Here is a 17,208-nt window from a genome sequence, read left to right on the forward strand (position 1 = left end):
CTAGCTGTGAGGACCTGGCCAGATGTGGAAGTACTGAGGGTGGCTCCCCTCTTGGGACTGGGTGCCCTTTATTGGTCCTGGGATCAATAACTGGGGGCTTTAAGGGACTCTGACCCAGCACTCACCTGGGAGACCCAGTGTGCTCCCTGGAGGAAGGAAGAGCACCCCAACTCCAGGTCCAGGGAACAACAGGGACCACCTTGGAATGGACCCCCTCCAGAGCCTCCTCCCTGAGTCAGGTTGTGGTGACAAGATCTGAACCAAAAAGACAGGGAGACTGCAGGGCACCCTTCCCCATGAGGGTTCACTCTCAGTGCAGACCCCCTTCCACTTGGGCTCAGGTTAGTCTGGGGGGCCCCTCCCGGCTGCAGTTCAGCCTGGACTCCTCCATTCATCTGCAAATTGGAAATCCCTACTTAAAATCTTGGGGTGTCTCAGCTCAGACACCAGGGTGCCCTGTTCCGGAGTCCCACACACAGTATGTGGGTGTCCCTGTCTTCTCTCCTAACTCGGGGTGCCCTTCCCTAGCCTTGGCTCCCAGCGCCTCCTCCCCAATTCTAAGACCCACCCCAAGCCCGGCCCCCTCCCCAACTCGGGGTTCTCTCTGCATTCCCCTGGACAACCTTATTCCCAAAACTGCGAATCCCCCTGACATTCCCAAGCTCCCTCCCAGTTTGCTTTCCCTCCCCACCCCGGGGCTTCCCTCCCCCTCTCAGCCCCCTCCCTATTCTGGGGGCTTCTCGCTGATCCCAGGTTCCATCTCCAAACCCAAGCTCTGCTTCTGATCCCGAGGACCTCTCCCTCAACGGGGCCTCCTCCCCACGACAGATCCCCACCTGGCTCCTAGCTCGGACGCATCCCGGGGCGGTCGACTGGCACAAAGGACGCTCCAGCTGGGCTCAATCCGCGCCGGGTCCACCCCTGGGCCCTGCGCTCCACTCGCCCAGCGCCGCCTCAGCGCTTATAAAGGGGCTGCGGGGCTGCGCTGCGCATGCGCCCCTGCCAGCCCGAAGCCTCCAACTGAGCGAGGGAGGGGGCTCCTCCTGCCTAAAACCCTCTCCCTACTCCTACGACCACTCATCCCACCCAGGGGAAGACAGCGCCTGACCTCCTCCTTTCACGTCTTCCTAGGTGCCATGTTAAGTGTCTCCGGACTCCCCATGATGGGGCCTGCTCCATCTTACAGATGGGGAAACTGAGCCCCAGGGAAATGAAGTCGCTCCCAAGGTCACGCAGAGGGGAAGAGCAGAACTGGGATTCCAACCCTGGCCTGCCTGACTCTCCAGGGCTCAAACTTGAAGCAGTTTGGGCTACAATTACTATTTTATCCCATGCATAGAGAAGAAGCTGAGGCTCAGAGAAGCTCAAAAGCTCCCTCCGTCACACCACTGATAAAAGACTTGCAGGGTCAGAGCCCAGGTGTGTCACACGCAGAGCTGTTTCTGCCACCAGAAACAGTTTCAGCCAGAACTATCATTCATTCATTCATTTCCTTATCTAATCTGCTTTTATGGTGCAACTGCTGTGCACCAGGTACTGTTGTTACTTTTGCTTTGAGCAGGGGGCACGTGTGTGTCTTTGCAGGGAGAACCGCAATCTTAAAAATTCTGCAATGGAGTATTATTCAGCCATAAAAAGGAATGAAGTACTAATACATGTTACAACATAGAGGAATCTTGAAAACATTTTGCTGAGTGAAAGAAGCCAGACACAGAAGGTCACAGTATGAGTCCATTTATATGAAACATTCAGAATAGACAAATCCAGAGGCAGAAAGTAGATGAGTGGTTACCAGGGGCTGGGGGAGGAGGAAAGGGGAGTAACTGCAGATGGGTACAGGATTTTCTTTTGGGGTGATGGAAATGTTCTAGTACTAGATAGTAGCAATGACTGCACAATTATGTTAATATACTTAATGCCACCAATTGTATGCCTTCAAATGGAAAACTTTATGTTCTGTGTATTTTACCATGATGAAAAATGGAAATGAGGGAGGACAAAAACTTAAAGAGGTCAGCCCCTTCCCGGGTGTTAGTCTCTCAATACTGACAATGGGCTGCACTGGGCAAAGGGTCTGTGCATTCCATTTGTGTCCTGCATCTGTGTGTGTGTGCGTGTATGTGCGTGCGTGTGCACACATGCCCATCTCTGAGGGTGGGTCTTGGTCTGGTGGGGGGATACAGATAAATGGAGGACAAGATGTTTTTGGCAAAATTACCAAAAAGGGTGTGGGAATGAGTGAAGGATGGGGGAAGAGCCCAAGGGAGCAAGGTTGCTCTGGAACATCTCTGTCAGCCTGCTGTTCCAGGAGTGGGAGAGTGGTGGCCCTAAGGGCCAAAGTGACACTGGGGAGCTATGCTTACTGTCCAACTCCTCAACACAGAGGAGGGATGGAAGTTGGGGATCACACTGATTAAGTATCTGCACGTGACAGGCAGCAGTGACAGAAGTCTGGGTATGGTTGTGTGATGTGTGTGGGAGCTGCAGGTTGGCCTCCATGAGTCCATAGTTCAAAACTCTGCAACTCCTAACACTGTGACTCTGGACCAGCCATTTTGTCTTTCTGTGCCTCCGTTTCCCTGTCGAAAACAGGGATAATTAAGAGCAATCACCTTACAGGGTTTCTGGGAGAATGAAATGGGAAGTAAAGACACAAGCTGGGGGCTGCTACCATGATACGGCCCGTATTCCAGCTGGGGAAACTGAGGGTCAGGGAGACTGGACCACCTGCCTGAGGCTGGTTGCACTGTATGAGTAGGGTCAAGTGGGAACCAGGTCTATGCCTTCAGAACCAAGCTGATTCCCACCCTGACTCCCCTTACCCCTCCACTCCCCCCTCCTCCCCACGCCAGGCTCCCCTGGCTGGTGCCAGGGCTGAGCTTAGAGGGGCTGGCCTGGGGCCCAAGGGCAGGCTGTTGCTGGGGGCTTGAATGAGGCAACTTCGCCTGGGAATCTGCTGGGCTCAAAGAGCTATTTATAGGCCTGCACTGGGAATGGGCCAGCCGCTCCCCCCTCTCCAGCCCTGAGTGCCCTCTCTATCCCCCCTATCTGGGGCCCCCACAGGGGCTGCTGCAGGTGGGGGAGGGAGCAGGGAAGGGGGCAGGTGGGCTGGAGCAGGAGCAAGGAGGCAGGACCCTCCAGGAGAGCTGCATCTCTGAGTACACAGTGTCCCCCAACGTGCCTCTCACTTCCCCAAGGTGACATACAGACAGGGCACATGCAACCACATTCACATCTGTCACATACAATGTCACCAACAATCACCAATACCAAGTCATACACTAGACACACAGTGACAGCATAGGCAGATCATCTACAGCCATACCGGCCAGGCCACATATAGATCACCCTGGCCACACACAACGTCAACTGGTTGCACACAGGTCAGGCCTGCTGCACAACCAAACTCACAGCTGTGAGCCTGGCCACACCAGGAGTCCTTTCAGACTCAAACACACCCATTGCTGTGCACACCCACTGAAACTTAGCCTTCCTGCTGCCACAAACACAGCCCACATTTGTCCCATGTTGTTTACACCCAGCCATGCTTATGGCCGTGGGCATACTACAAACAGCCAGCACCTGACCTAGATCACTTGATACCATGTCACCAACATGGAGACAGTCCCCCCTGGGCCATATTCACAGCACAGCCACTCAACACACCCGATCTTGGCCCTGGGTGTTCCCATGTGAGCTCAGCACAATCCCTTCATGCCTCACCACCCGCTCTCATGTCACTGTCACCTCCACTTACCCAGGCTTGCACCCTGCCAGGACCGACAATTCCAGATGGAAAGAAGTGAGCATCCATTTACTCAGAGCTGGGCCCTGCTGGACCTATGCAGGCCCTGTGGATAAATCAGACCAGGACTTGCCCCATGGGGCCTGCCAGCCCAGGAGACTCTGTCACAGCCACCATCATAGACTCTCTAGGCTGGAACCTTAGGGCAACCATTACACTTACTCCCCAGGGGGAAATGGAGGTTCTAAGCTATCTCAGGGCCTCTCCCTCCCCCAACTCTGGGATGACAGATCCATGGGAATTGCTATTTGTTTTCTGCCATGAGTGTGGCTGCTTCCTCAAAGAGAGTCCCTGCTGAGCCATACTTGCTGTGTGACTTCAGCAAATCCCTGGCCCTCTCTGAGCCTCCATTTCCTCTCCTGAAAATGCAGAACTCAATTCAGTGGTGGGAACTCCAGAGTCAGACTAGGGCTTGAATCCCGGTTCCCCTGGGTGACCTCAGCCAAATGTCTTCTCTGTGCCTCAGTTTCCCTCACTAAACCAGAGTTGCAGCTCCTGCTCTTCTAGAGCTCTCTCTACCCCGTCCCCTGGGGTGAGGGGGGAGGGAGTGCCTAGTCTCCTCTCACTCTGACAAATGAATGGACCACTTTTGGCTGCCCTGCTGGGAGCTTAGAGCTGCTAATTCCTTGGAGAAACAGGAGGCTCTTTCATGCCCAGGCGCCGGTGGGGTGGGGAGGTGGGAAGAGGGTATGAGGCTGGCTTCATCCCAATGGGTGAGGTGGCTCCATGCCAAGACCAGGATTGGCAATAAGGGCCCTGGGGCCATGCATATCGTCCCTGGGAACCTTGACCAAGCGGCTATACATATCCTCAGCTGTAAAATGTGGTGACTGGGACCAGCACAGCAGGTTTAATGAGTCAGGTTTTTAATGGATGAAGACAAAACGTGGCTTCAACTTAAACACAGAGTAGGCTCTCAACAAAGGTCAGCCACTGTTGTTATGTGTCAGCCTGAAGCGCCCACTGAATTCTCCAGCAGTCCTGTAAATAGAATCCCCTCCATTTCACAGATGAGGAAACTGAGGTTCAGAGAGCTCAACATACTTGTCCAAGATCACACAGCTCATGAGTGAGTGACCCAACCAGGATTTGAACCAGATCTAAGCCCTCTGGAGTCCACGCTCTTCCTAAATTCCTCCAGGGGTAGGTAGGGAGGTGTTTTTTTGACACCCCCAGCCCCGGCCCTGAGACGAGAACGAGGTCTGAATGGCACCAGGCCATGACTGAATGCAAGAAGTCCTGGCAGGCAGGGGCTGATGGAGTGGCCCTTCCGCTGGTGTCCCAGTTTCCCAGCCAGCCCCCACTCCTGGTGTGGACTTGGCCAGACACTAGTAGGATGCCAGGAGGACCATTCCCCTAGCCCTTGAAAAAAGGGGTTGGATCCCAGACCATTCCGTTAAAGCCAGGAACTGCAACCTCCTGCCAGTGGCTGCTCTGTTTCAGAGCCCTCCATTCATGCAGACTGGATGGTGAACCGCCCTTTCTCAAACACCTTCCGTGACTGCTTTAGGCCTAGCAGGATCTGGCTCCACATATTTTATTCAAATTCATGGTCTTTCATCCAACCAGGACTTTGCTTATGCTGTTCTCCCTGCCTACGCCTCTCTCCCCATTTTCCTCACCCTGGTGAATTTCTGCCCATCCATTAAAGTGCAGGCCTAATATCGCCTCTCCCAGGAAACCCTCTCTCCAAGTATAGCCCCTGCTATCCCAGCTCTCTCTCTCCCCCCTGGTTCAGCCCTGGCCCCATAGGGCCGAGAGTGTATATGTCTAGCTTACCCACATTGGGAGATCCTCAGGTATGGGGCTGGAGCTGAGGCCTCTCTCATTCTCCAGCATCACCCAGGACAGGACTGGGCAGTAAGGGAGTGGCAGTTGTTTAATGAATCAGTGAAACAAATCTTTAGCCATGTATCTGAGGCTTTGTGTAATCCGGTTTGGTAAACTCCTGTTCATCCTTCAAAATCCACCTCGCATTCCCCCTCCTCCAAGACGCCTGTCCCTGGCAGCATTAACTGAGAAGACGGATTTGGGGACACATGAGGCTGATAAAGACTCCCAGTACTCGCAACATCTTGGCTTCTTCCTCAACTCTTCCTTCGGCCTCTGGGAGGCAGTGAGGTGCAGGGGTTCCCAGGCTCCAGTTGCAGTTAAGGAATGAATCCGGCCGACTTCATTTTGCCGGTAGGAAGACATCATTATAAGAAATCTCTCGGACTCCAAAACTAGTGCTCTATGCCCGCGGGCACCAAAGGACAGCGCCCCGCACACAGTCGTAACACATTTGCTTTAGGTGCCAGCCTTCTTCCTCCAACTCCGAGGGACACGCAATCACTGGACAAGGGCCCTTTAAGAGGTGGGCGCTGAGGGGGCGGGGCTCAAAATAAACCGCGCCCCGGGAGCGCGGGCTGGGCGAACCTGAGTAACACTGCGCCTGCGCAGTGTTGACGCGGTTCCGGGTCTGGGTTTTGGTTCCCCGAGCTGTTAGCAGCGAAACTGAGGCTCGGAGAGGGAGCAGTTGTCCCCTCAGGAAACCTGTTTCCCCTCCTTGGACCCACTGTGAAAGTTCTGGACTTCAGTCATTGACAGTTTCCCCGAAACTCCTAATCTGTCCGGCAAGGGGGTGATAACGGCGACATTTAGGAGTGAAGTGACGGGGCAGTGACGGTCCTTGTGCCGTGTTACAGGTGAGGACGTGCAGACTCTGAGACGTGAATGAGATCGCGCCCCTGCGGCTGCTTTGGCGCCGAGATTCAAATCGGGGCTGAGCGAAGCCCTGAATCCTGCGAGGCCTTGTGGCGCCGAGATGACCCACTCTTTGGTTTGTCCAGAGACAGTAAGCAGGTGAGAGCCCAGGTGGGGTTAGGTGAACGGAGGCGGCCAATGGTGGGCGAGGCTCTTGGCCTGCGGTTAGACCCGGGTGGACAGAAATGGGGGAACCGGTGGTGAGGAAGGGGTGGGCCGGATAGCAGGTGGGTCCTCGCCGCTGGGCTCAACACCTCTCCACGCCCTGATTCTGATTGCTTCCAGGGTGAGTTCGGTGCTGAATCGTAACACTAGGCAGTTTGGAAAGAAGCACCTGTTCGACCAGGACGAGGAGACATGCTGGAACTCAGACCAGGTGAGGCACCTTCTCTCTGGACCCTCCACCCCAAGTGTGAGTTAGAATCAAGGGTCCTAGAATTTCAGGGCACCCCAGATGGGCACAGTCAGATTGGCCAGGGAAGGAACCTGTGTACCCCCTCACCCACCACAGACTGTGTGAATGAGAGACGTGCATAGCAGGGCTCTGAGCCCAGAGTGACCATGGGCCTCTGTTTCAATCTGCTTCCAGGGCCCCTCCCAGTGGGTGATACTGGAGTTTCCCCAGCGCATCTGTGTCTCCCAGCTGCAGATCCAGTTCCAAGGGGGCTTCTCCTGTCACCAGGGCCGCCTGGAAGGTACCGGAAGGTCCTAGAAGGTGGGGGATTGGAGGGGGCACACCGACCTCACAGTCTGCTCCTTTCTACCCTGCAGGTTCCCAGGGGAGTGAGGCCTTTGGAAAGATTGTGGAGTTTTACCCTGAGGACAACAACTCGCTTCAGATATCCTGCTCCAGCCTCTGGGTGGGGTGGTCTGTGCCTCTGAAAGCTGTGGGACCTGGTGTGTGACCTGGAGCGAGATGCCTTTAGGTCTCCACTGCTTCATCTGTAGAATGGGCTGATAATAATCTGTTCTGAGTGAGAGCTTCAGAGTGGCCCATAGCGTGCCAGGTTGCCCAGCATGTTGGGGTATCTGAGCTGGGGCTGGTAGGTGGGAAATAGTGAGGCACCTGTTTCCCTTGACTGCTCTGCTTACACCTTCCCTGTGCCAGCTGCTGAGGTGGACCGGCTGAAAGTGACATTTGAGAACACCACTGATTTCTTCGGCCGAGTAGTCATCTACCACCTGCGAGTACTAGGAGAAAAAAAGGTGTGAGGCCTGTGGCTGCTTCCTCCAGGAAGCCCTCCGGGAAGCACAGCAAAGCTCTTCAAGTTCTGCACAGAAGGTTTATTGTTTCCTCTCAGAAAGGGCCCTCTCCCACCGTCTGTCCAGGAGCTGCCTCTGAAGCCAGGTCTGGGTTCCCCCAGCTCTGGGTTGACCATTTTGTTCCCTGAGTGTCTGAGTACCCGGCAGACGGTGTTCACTCGGGGTCGGCGGGCACCAGGTTGTTCTGGAAGAGTTTGAGGATGTGGTTCTCGATCACCTGTTGCACTGGAAACAGGATAGGGAAAAGGTGGGCCATGAATTGACTGCAGCTGCAGAGGCACAGGCCAACCTGTAACCTCTGCTCAGTGTGTGAATCTGGGCCTCTCAGCTCTAAAACCTGGACAGAGGACCCATTTCATACACAGGGAAATTCAGACTCTTGCCAGAACACAGCTAGGAAGACAGAGGCCCCCATTCTAAGAACCTTAATTTCCCTGAAGTTGTAAAAATGCATTTTTGAGGTTTTTCAGTTATAAAAAATACTCCTTACCAAACAAAATTGGCAAACTGTGACTTTTATGAAAAGATGAGAGGGACCGTGAGGAATTATCTCTGTCTCACATGGAATAAAACTCCTTGAAGGAAAAAGTGGGATACTTCCCAAGCCCCACCGTGACCCCAGGGGTTTGGATCCATTAGGATCTTCCTACTTTCTAAAGGGGCCCTGGGAGCTGGGCTTAGCATGTGCCAAGGCCAAGTACATAGTGGCATTTGATGTTTGCTGACATCCAAGAGGGATGTGATGTCCTGTGTTCCCCTCTGTGGTCATCCCACCTACAGCACCTTGTCACTGCCCCTACGTGTCTCAGGCCAACCTTTCCGATATCCCAGGGCCACGGCGAGGTCCATCGGGGTGTAGCCAGAGTCTGCCTCCGTGGTGAGATCAGCTCCTCGGGCTGCAAAGCAGAGCAGGGCTACAGAGTGGGCTGGACCTGGGGACCGGGATCCTGGGTTGGGCATGGAGACCTGGATGGTCCTGTGATTACCACAATGCAGCCACAGGTCTGCCGGTTGCCTGTGTGGCCTTAGATGAGAGCCTAACTTCTCTGATGAACGTGGCCAATAGAATCTCCACCTCCAGGGTCTCTGAGGCAGGAGGGTGGGTGCTCAACCCAGTCGGCCAAACCCCTGGGCTGTCCTACCACCTCCTGTCCCCTTATCAATCCTCTGGGGAAAGCAGGCAGTGACCACCCATCCCAAGAGCTGCTCAAGCAGAGCTCAAACCCATCCCTGGCCCTCAGTATCCCTGCAGGGCCCACTGGGGCTCTAAGGCCACTAGGGCCAGCCTCTACTCCCACTCACCCAGCAAGGCCTCCACACACTTCACATGGTTCCCGCGCACAGCGTACAGCAGTGGCGTTCCTCCATTCTGTAGGGGCAGGGGCAACCAACACTCCATCTTTTCCAGATTCTCACAAAACCCCACACCCTCCAATTTAATGTGGATCCCCCTCTTGTTGGACACTTGGCCCAACTAGCTTCTCCTGTGGGTCTCAGCTTCTTCTAAGAAGCCCACCCTGACCTCCCTTGGCTGTACAGGTGGCCTCTGGGCTCTTGTAGCTAGCTGTCTTGCTTATCTGCCAACATAGTGTTTTTCACTGCATCTGAGCTGACTGTTTATATGTCTGCTAACTACCCCCACCCCAAAAAACTGGGAGCTCTGTAAGGCTTGGGGATGGGTCTGTCTTGGGTTTTTATCACCCAGAGCAGGCCTGGTACCCTGTGAGGAACCCAGGGCCAGTGGGTGGCGCCTCACCCAGTCATAGATGTTGATGTCCACGTCACGCTCCAGCAGCAGCCCCACGATGTCCGTGTAGCCACCCGTGCTGGCCAGTGACAGGGCACTCTCCCTCTCCTTGGCCAGGATGTGGGGGTCAGCACCCTGAAGGGAGCAGAGTGAGGTGTGGGGATATTCCCTGCAATCATGGGGTCCCCAAGGCAGCTCTGTCTTACAGACACAGTACCAGCAGACTCAGCTGAGACCTTTGCCCGCCCTCAAGTCCCCAGGAAGCCCCCAGCCGTGCTGGGACGCACCCACTCAAGCAAGAAGCGGACGGTCTCAATTTCTCCGAAGGCAGAGGCCCAGATGAGGGGGGTGAAGCCTCGCTCGTCCGGCTTGTTGATGAGGTTGTCGCCTGGCAGGAGGGGGGGTGGTACCACTGGGATGCACCCCTGCCCACTCTCCCCAACGCTGCAGAAGTTGGGGTGGGGCAGGCGGCTGGGGTCAGACGTTGGGGGGGCATACATGTGGAGGCACATACGTGGACGCGCTCAAACACACAGACACAGGTACACGTGTGGAGACTCAGGTCACGTCAGCACCCACATGCACACACCAGCCTGCGAGGTCATACAGGCATGGAGACACTGGCACATGCACATGGCACACACCTTTCCTCAGATGCTCCTTCAGCTGGCTCAGCTCCCCCTGGGCCGCGAGCTGGTGGATGGAAAGGGCTGGGGGCCAGAGAGAGGCAGAGTCCTCACCTGTCCCATCCCTGCTCCACACCTCAGTTTATTCCTGTCCAGAGTTGCTCCTCTCAGCCCCTGCCACCCCACTACCTCTCTCCCCCTTGGGGACCGGAGGCCCACTCACAATCCAGGGTGGCCGGCAGGGCCGAGACCTCATTCCCCCGCTGCCGGTTGGTGAGGGTTGTGGAGTGCTTCAGGGAGCTGCCTGTTGGGAGAGAGGGAGGGCCTCAGGTTCCCCTCAGTATGTCTTGGGCTTCAGGCCAGACCCTAGGGGCTTGGAACTACCAAAGACAGCTTCTGACTCCACTATCCACTCACTCCACCCTCCCAGATACCCAGGGTATGTACTTCTCCGCGCCTGGCGAGGTTCTGCGCATACAAAAGGCCCTCAAGGGGCCCATGGACAAGCCGTGGAGTCAGACAGAAACAGAGAAACAGAATGAAAGCTCAAGTTGAGATACACATTCAGGAGAAATGAAACGTAGGCAGAATGAGGTGGAAAGAAGGGAGGGCAGGGGGTGAGTCTCTTTGAGAGAATGTAGTCAGGGAGGGCCACGCCAAGGAGGTGACACCAACTGAGAGCTTGGCCAATTGAAGAAACCTGGGGAGAGGTGTGGGAAGACCATTCCACATGGAGGGAACAGCAGGGACAAAGGCCCTGGGGGGACTGAGTTAGACATGTTAGATTGAGTTAGACTCCAGTTAGACTGAGTTAGATTCCAATCAAAAGAAATCCTTGGGTCCCCAGTAAGTCAAACATAGAATTATCTGATTTGGCCATTCCACTCCTAGGCATCTACCCCAAAGAGTTGAAATCATGTTTTCAGACAAAAACATGTTCACAGCAGCACTATTCAGTCACTAAAAGGGGAACAATCCAAATGTCCATCAGCGGTTGAATGAACAAACTAAATGCGGTCCATCCACACTATGCAATATTATTCAGCTATATAAGGGATGAAGCACTGACACTCTACAATGTGGGTGAACCTTGGAAACATCATGCTGAGTGAAAGAAGTCAGACAGGAAGGGCCACATGTTGTATGAACCCATTTATATGAAATATCCAGAAAAGGCAAATCCAGAGAGACAGAAAGTAGATTTCTGGTTGTCAAGGGCTGGAGGAGGTGAATGGGGAGTGACTGCTGAAGGGTCTGGGGTTTTTGTTTTGGGGTGATGGAAATGTTCTAGAACTACGAAGAGGTAGATGTTACACACCATTGTGAATGTACTTACTGCCATTGAATTATAAGCAATTCTGGTTAAAATGGTAACTTTTATGTTATATGGATTTTACCACAATAAAAAAAAAACAAACAGATAAGCAATCCTTCACTGGGTGGAGAGGGACATAATGACAGAGGTCCCATCTTGGGTCTGAAATTCCACCATTCTTGCACCCCAGAGGCAGGAGTACAGGGGAAGTACCCTACCCTGAGGTGAGGAGTTGCCAGCATCTGGTTCAGGATTCCCAGGCTCCGGGGTACAGGGGAAGAGACTGAGGACCACCGTGTCTGAGCCATCAGGGGCCTCATCCTGAGGGTCTTCAGGGTCCCCAAATTCTGGGGTGGAAGGCTGCTGGGTCAGGCTGAGATCCTCTGCAGGCTGGGTGGGCTCCATGGGGGAAGCTGGTGTAAGGGCCAAACAGGGTGAGATAGCAATAATTATCAGCTCGTTAATTAGGCACTGACTGCATACTTTGGCCTTGCACAGTGAGTGTGGGTAAACTTGGACTCAGAAGCAAATTAAAACCAGAGTCCAACTGGGAAGGACATAGATCGGTGGTAGAGTGTATGCCTAGCATGCACAAGGTCCTGGGTTCAATCCCCAGTACCTCCATTAAAAAGTTAATTAACCTAATCACCCCCCCAAAAAAAAAACCCAACAGAGTCCAACTGCTTCTCAGACCCACTCCTCCCCAGAGCACCATCAGAACATATACAATATGTACTGCTTTAAAAGCCTTGGCTCTGTGGTCAGCCATCTGGGTCGAATCCTTCCACTTTTATAGCTGTGAAAACTCGGGCACATGACAATTTCTCTCAGCCTCAGTTTCTTCATTAATAAAATAGAGAAATAAGGCCTAAAAAATCATGTCTGTAAACATCATGTCTGCAGGAGGCCTGATACACGGACAGAACTTAGTAAATGTTCGGTGTGGGGTTTTTTTTGGGAGAGGGTCGAAATCCCTGTTAATGAGTGAGGGCTCAACAAAGATGTGATTGGTTGCATCCCATCCGCCCCTCCCAAACCGATCGAGGAGGTCCACTCACCTCTAACGAGCCTCCTTTGTCACCCCACGCCGCAATCCCGGGTCCCCCCAAACTTGGGGGCCCAATTCACAAACTTTTCTATTCCAACTGATGTAGGGGGGAGCAAGATGGAGCCTGGACCCTCTGCGCCCTGGCTTCTTCTGCCCGGACAGAGAGCAACTTGATACGCGACCGCTACCCCCACTCCAGAGTTCCCCCACTGCGCCTGCGCACCCAGCCCCACAAAAGTGCGGAAGGGCCGGAGCAGTAGGTGCTGCTTCTGGCCCTTTAAGGCTCGGGGGAGGGGCGTGGCTTCCGCTGGGGGCAATAGAAATGCAATTGCGCCTGCGCGTTCTTGTCCTAGTGGCTCCGGCGGGAGCCCAGTAGGTTCGGGGAGATGGGCGGGGCCTCAGAGAGCTCACTAGAGTTCACTGCGCTTGTCCTCCCTCACCTCCAGTTCGGCCCACAGATTTTTTTTTCAGGCAGAGCCACTCGGCTCCACCTTCGGAAACACGGGTCGGGCTTTCTCCAGTAGGAGGGCGGGAGGGAATTAGGTGGGGCGTCTGGGACTTAAAGGGGCGACACCACTGCCGCCCCTGTCCATAACAATGTGCCCTCTGCGATCCTGGAGGCTCAGGAGCATGTGCAGGGATTTGATGGCAGCTGGAGGGGTACAAGAAGGGAGTTTATACGGCCTAAAGTGGGCAATATGTGGAGTGTTCCCCCAATTCGTCTGCCCCCGAAAAAGGTGTTCGTTAAGAGAGGGCGCCCTTTCCCGTCCCCCTCCTGAGTGTCCCTCCTGGAACTTCAAGGGGTCGCTGTCCTCTCTTTACCCACTTCCCAAGTGCCTCTTTCCCCAGTCTCTCACTCACGGACCCTCTTCTGTCTGGGTAGACGAAGGATCTGGGAAGGCGGGCCAATTAGCACAGGAACTGGAGAGGTGCGGAATCCAGTTTCGCAGGGAAGATTTAGGCAGTTGTCCCCACCTCCTGACTTCCGGTCCTGGTCGTCGGAACAAGGCCGTGGCCGCGATGGAGGAACCTGAGATGCAGCTCAAGGGGAAAAAAGGTGGTGCGGGGTGCCGAGCGGGGCGGAAGGGCGACCTGACTGGGGGCAGGAAGGAGCCAAGGCACGGAGGGAGAGCGTTCAGGGGGCAGTGGTTGAGCTGCTGCGGAATCCTGACTCGGCCGCTGACTAGTTTTGAAACCTTTAGAAAATCTCTGTGCCTCGATTTTGTCATCTGTAGAATGGGGAGTATAATAGGCTCCCTCCTCCCCACAATATTGTTGTGAGAATTCAGTTACCTGATATTTGTAAAGCATTGGAAGAACGTTTGGGGTGTGGCAATTGCTATGTGTATGGTTTCCCTTGTATTTACGCATTTGTGTGTTTACGTTGACTTATCCAATATGACCGAGTTACAAGTTACAAAATGCCACAAGCTATTTTTAAAGTATAAATGTTTTTGTTACTGTATTATATACGTTTTTACTAGTTAATTATTTAGAAGTCACAAGTACATTTAATTGAGGCCTGCGCAGGTCCCAACCTGTTGGTGGTTTGGGGTTGCTATCTGCCTCATAAAGCAAAGTAGAGGATTTGTCTTCTGGGAAGACATAGTCGTCTTCTCCACTGATAAAACCTCTCACATAGTTGGCTTTGGCATCTTCCAGGAAGAGAAGTTCGAGATTGAGGCTTCACGTGTATGGGTTTTCAGTTGAGATAGAGGAGACAGTGGTTATAACCAGAACGTCCAGAGTGGGTTATAGTTACCTCCAGAGCTTGTCACTGTTAACCCAGCTTGGGCTTCATGACAATCATAGAAGTGGATTCCTTAATAATAATATAATAACAACAACAACAACAATCATAATAATAGCTATTATTATTATTTCCAAAAAAAAGTCACAAGTACATTTAACTCCACATTCTCCATAATGACACTGTGAAATGTAAGCTATTAGTACTACACTCACTTTCAAAATGAGGAGGCCTAAGAGAGTAAGAGGACAGAGTTTGGAGGTGACGGGCTGGGCTCTGCCCAACTCAGGGCACAGTGGTACACTGGACACATCTAAACTGGGCAGACTCATGCACAGCCTCTCTTGACTCCCAGACACATGTGGGTTCTTTCCCTCACCAACCACAATGCCCTGGGCAGTAGTGTGGGTCCATCTCTGTAGCAGACCTTGAGGTGGGTACAGTTATCATTCCATATTTACAGATGAGGAAACTGAGGCTCAGCAAAGCCCCTGCCCTCACAAATGAAGTTTTAGGTAAACATGTAACCTAACAAAGAATGAGAATTTAAGTATAAGGGAAATGAACAAAGTGCTGAGGTTGAGAATGAAGTTGAAGGGACATCTGATTGATTAAGCTTGGTAATTAGGGAAGACTTTACCCAGGAGGTGACATTTGAGCTGAGACATGAGGGGTGAGGAGAAACGAGGGGGTGGTGGGGGCAATGTCAGTGGTGGGAACAACAGGTATAAAGGTCCTGAGGTGGCAGAGTGTTCAGAACTGTGCCACAATACACTGGCTACTGGTCACTGTGCTTATGCATATTTATGTTAATTTAAATTAGGTAGAATTTAAAATTCGGATTCTGAGTCACGTCAGTGACCCAGTGAGCACATTTCAAGTGCTCAGTAGCCATATATGGCTACCATATTGGACAGTAAAGATTATAGAACCTTCCCATCATCTCAGAAAGTTCTTGGACACTGCTGAGAGTGTAAGGAACAAGCAGGAGGTCATTGTGCCTGGGGCAGAGGTGGGCAACAGCAGGCAAGACATATAGGGCCTTCTGGGCCATGTTAAGGAAGGCAGATTTAATTCTCAGGCTGCTGGGAGTCATGGGAGTGTTTCAAGCAGAGGAGAGACATATCTAATATGTTTATTAGGAGCTCATTCCATCTGTTTCGTGAGGATTGGATTGTTGACAGGTGGGGAAGCAGGGAGACCAGGGAGGAGCTGAGTTTGCCATCTCAGTGGGACAGGCTACACCTAGATCAGTGGGGTCAGAGCAGTGGTAAGAATGAGTGAGTTTGGGGCTTTGTTTTGTGACTCAGCAAGCAGGATCTGCTCATTGGTGGGGTAGGATGGGCGGGGACAACCAGCTAGCTGCTGTTTGTTGAAGCAGACCCTGGGATGAGGATTTGTGTGCGATTAACTTACCAAGAGAACCCCACAGAGGAGAAGGGGAGACAAAACAGGGCCAGGGAAGAGGCTAAGCAAGGAATGACCTCAGGTAAATCGCACAGAGGGAGGCCTCAGCCTGTTCCCTCAGGGGTGCTCACAGGTATGAGTTGTGCCTCTGAGATGTTCCAGCACACAGGACGGGACATGGGTTTTCATACCCCTCGGTGGTTAGTCATGGCTGAGAGCCATCCATGGGTGTCAACTTTCTGTCACTTTTGGGTCCAGTAGCCAGTGGGCATCCTCTGAAGAAGAATCTTGGAATTTTGTCACTGGGGTAAAGAGAATGTGAATGGATACAAGTGGGTGGCAGCAGTGTCCACTACAAGTGGGTTTGGGAAGGGAAAGATCATGAGTTCACTGGACAGGTTGATGTCCTCAAGACTGAGGCCCTGCTGTGACCAACTCCCACAACGCATCACCTGGGCCACAGGTGACCCAGCTGCTGGGAGGGACACTGGACTCTTCTCTACTCTAGCTGGACTCATGAGCAATCAGGAGTCTGATGTTTTGTCTCCTTGTCCCTCTTTTTCTCCCCCACCCCCCACCCCCCATTTTGCCAACTGTCGATCCTGGACCCAGTCACAGACAAATTCACTGAGAGCATCTATGTCCTGGCCAACGAGCCATCCGTGGCCCTGTACCGGCTGCAGGAGCACGTGCGACGCTCTCTGCCTGAGCTGGCCCAGCATAAGGTGAGCCCTACTCCCAATGTCTCCCAAGGTCTGCACCTTGTGGCCTGGGGCCTGCTGTGTGGAGCAGGGGCTGTTGGTTTAGCAGTCAAGGCTGGGACACCAGTGTCAGGGAACATGGTCACTGACCCAGGTTGGAGCTGGGTGGAAAGAGCTGGGGCAGATTTGGAAGAAGAGAACAGCAGGGTCTGCATCAGTTGTGACCTGTGTGGTGAGGAGGAGGCAGCCATATGAGGACCCAAGGGGAGGATGTGCCAGGAAAAGGAAATAGCCTGTGTGAAGGCCCTGAGGCATAGTTGCCATGTGTTCCTGGAAAGCCCAGACTGGTAAGGGATGGGAGTTTGAGGAGGAAAGATCAGGGGCTGGAGGGGACCGGTCTCTATAGCCATGGTGACTGGTGATCAGATGTGCCCTCCCAGAGAGCTGGGAGGATGGAAGTAGCAGCCACCCCTGCTAACAGCCCCCTCACCCCAACAGGCTGACATGCAGCGGTGGGAGGAGCAGAGCCAGGGAGCCATCTACACAGTGGAGTATGCCTGCAGGTGAGCCCCACAGCCTCCCCACTGCCAGGGTTGCCCTGTTATGCCCTGGGGTCACCTCCTGCGCCTGCAGGGGCATCTCAGCCCACTGCCCTGTCAGCCTCCCCTGCCGAACCCATCTGAGTAGAGGCATATGGATCTGGACTCACTTGGCCACAGGGCAGGTTCCAGCCCAGACTTGAGCTTCTCACCGTTTGACCCCCATGTGCCTGGGGCAGGCTTCTTTCTGGCACTCAGTCCT

At 53.6% G+C, this 17,208-nt stretch overlaps 4 protein-coding genes across 14 annotated transcripts in view; 2 read left to right on the forward strand and 2 right to left on the reverse strand.

The window, feature by feature from the left end:
- NCAN (neurocan) overlaps positions 1-6,144 on the reverse strand; it is a 31,238-nt gene extending 25,094 nt beyond the window's left edge. The window contains exon 1 of one of the 2 annotated variants that reach the window (XM_014560496.2): positions 5,585-6,144. In XM_014560496.2, the coding sequence (XP_014415982.2) occupies positions 5,585-5,634 (50 nt within the window). In that variant the 5' untranslated portion in view covers positions 5,635-6,144. Of the gene's footprint in view, positions 1-836; positions 922-5,584 lie in introns of those variants that run through there. The other variant, XM_014560497.2, reaches the window with a different exon arrangement.
- Positions 6,145-6,239: 95 nt separating this feature from the next.
- On the forward strand, positions 6,240-8,312 carry NR2C2AP (nuclear receptor 2C2 associated protein). The gene is made up of 5 exons (XM_006186225.3): positions 6,240-6,649; positions 6,836-6,926; positions 7,140-7,245; positions 7,322-7,389; positions 7,643-8,312. Exons 1-5 carry the CDS (start codon positions 6,612-6,614, stop codon positions 7,760-7,762), a joined length of 423 nt encoding a protein of 140 aa, XP_006186287.1. The 5' UTR covers positions 6,240-6,611; the 3' UTR covers positions 7,763-8,312.
- On the reverse strand, positions 7,814-12,807 carry RFXANK (regulatory factor X associated ankyrin containing protein). 4 transcript variants are annotated; one of them, XM_014560481.2, is made up of 9 exons: positions 12,560-12,805; positions 11,720-11,914; positions 10,410-10,490; positions 10,205-10,270; positions 9,848-9,948; positions 9,570-9,695; positions 9,116-9,182; positions 8,629-8,745; positions 7,814-8,038 (listed from the first exon to the last, which is right to left on the reverse strand). In XM_014560481.2, exons 2-9 carry the CDS (start codon positions 11,904-11,906, stop codon positions 7,968-7,970), a joined length of 816 nt encoding a protein of 271 aa, XP_014415967.1. In that variant the 5' UTR covers positions 11,907-11,914; positions 12,560-12,805; the 3' UTR covers positions 7,814-7,967. The 4 variants fall into 4 exon arrangements, with proteins under 4 accessions (XP_014415967.1, XP_006186285.1, XP_032321079.1 ...); XM_006186223.3 differs by having other exon boundaries at positions 8,629-8,709; positions 12,560-12,799; XM_032465188.1 differs by lacking the exon at positions 7,814-8,038 and having other exon boundaries at positions 8,713-8,789; positions 12,560-12,806.
- Positions 12,808-12,962: 155 nt separating this feature from the next.
- The window catches only part of BORCS8 (BLOC-1 related complex subunit 8), a 28,479-nt gene continuing 24,233 nt past the window's right edge, over positions 12,963-17,208 (forward strand). For 3 of the 7 annotated variants that reach the window (XR_004314270.1, XM_032465192.1, XM_032465191.1), the window contains exons 1-3: positions 12,986-13,606; positions 16,319-16,431; positions 16,906-16,970. Coding sequence is in view for 5 of the 7 variants with exons in the window: in XM_032465192.1 (XP_032321083.1) it covers positions 13,147-13,606; positions 16,319-16,431; positions 16,906-16,970 (638 nt within the window). In the remaining 2 variants the exon portion in view is untranslated. Of the gene's footprint in view, positions 13,607-16,318; positions 16,432-16,905; positions 16,971-17,208 lie in introns of all 7 variants that reach the window. The other 4 variants (XM_032465193.1, XR_004314271.1, XM_032465189.1 and 1 more) reach the window with 4 other exon arrangements.

Source organism: Camelus ferus, chromosome 22 (genome assembly GCF_009834535.1).
Source record: "Camelus ferus isolate YT-003-E chromosome 22, BCGSAC_Cfer_1.0, whole genome shotgun sequence".
Taxonomy (NCBI): domain Eukaryota; kingdom Metazoa; phylum Chordata; class Mammalia; order Artiodactyla; family Camelidae; genus Camelus; species Camelus ferus.

What these genes read in the sequence shown, in the direction of transcription:
- NR2C2AP (XM_006186225.3), top strand. Translation starts at nt 6,612, where the DNA reads ATGACCCACTCTTTGGTTTGTCCAGAGACAGTAAGCAG. An exon ending in TGTCCAGAGACAGTAAGCAG is followed by an intron (nt 6,650 to 6,835) that starts GTGAGAGCCCAG and finishes GATTGCTTCCAG; the next exon opens with GGTGAGTTCGGTGCTGAATC. An exon ending in AGGACAACAACTCGCTTCAG is followed by an intron (nt 7,390 to 7,642) that starts ATATCCTGCTCC and finishes TGCTCTGCTTAC; the next exon opens with ACCTTCCCTGTGCCAGCTGC.
- RFXANK (XM_014560481.2), bottom strand. Translation starts at nt 11,906, where the DNA reads ATGGAGCCCACCCAGCCTGCAGAGGATCTCAGCCTGACCCAGCAGCCT. An exon ending in GAAGGAGCATCTGAGGAAAG is followed by an intron (nt 9,949 to 10,204) that starts GTGTGTGCCATG and finishes CCCTCCTGCCAG; the next exon opens with GCGACAACCTCATCAACAAG. An exon ending in GGCCCTGGGATATCGGAAAG is followed by an intron (nt 8,039 to 8,628) that starts GTTGGCCTGAGA and finishes TCCTGTTTCCAG; the next exon opens with TGCAACAGGTGATCGAGAAC.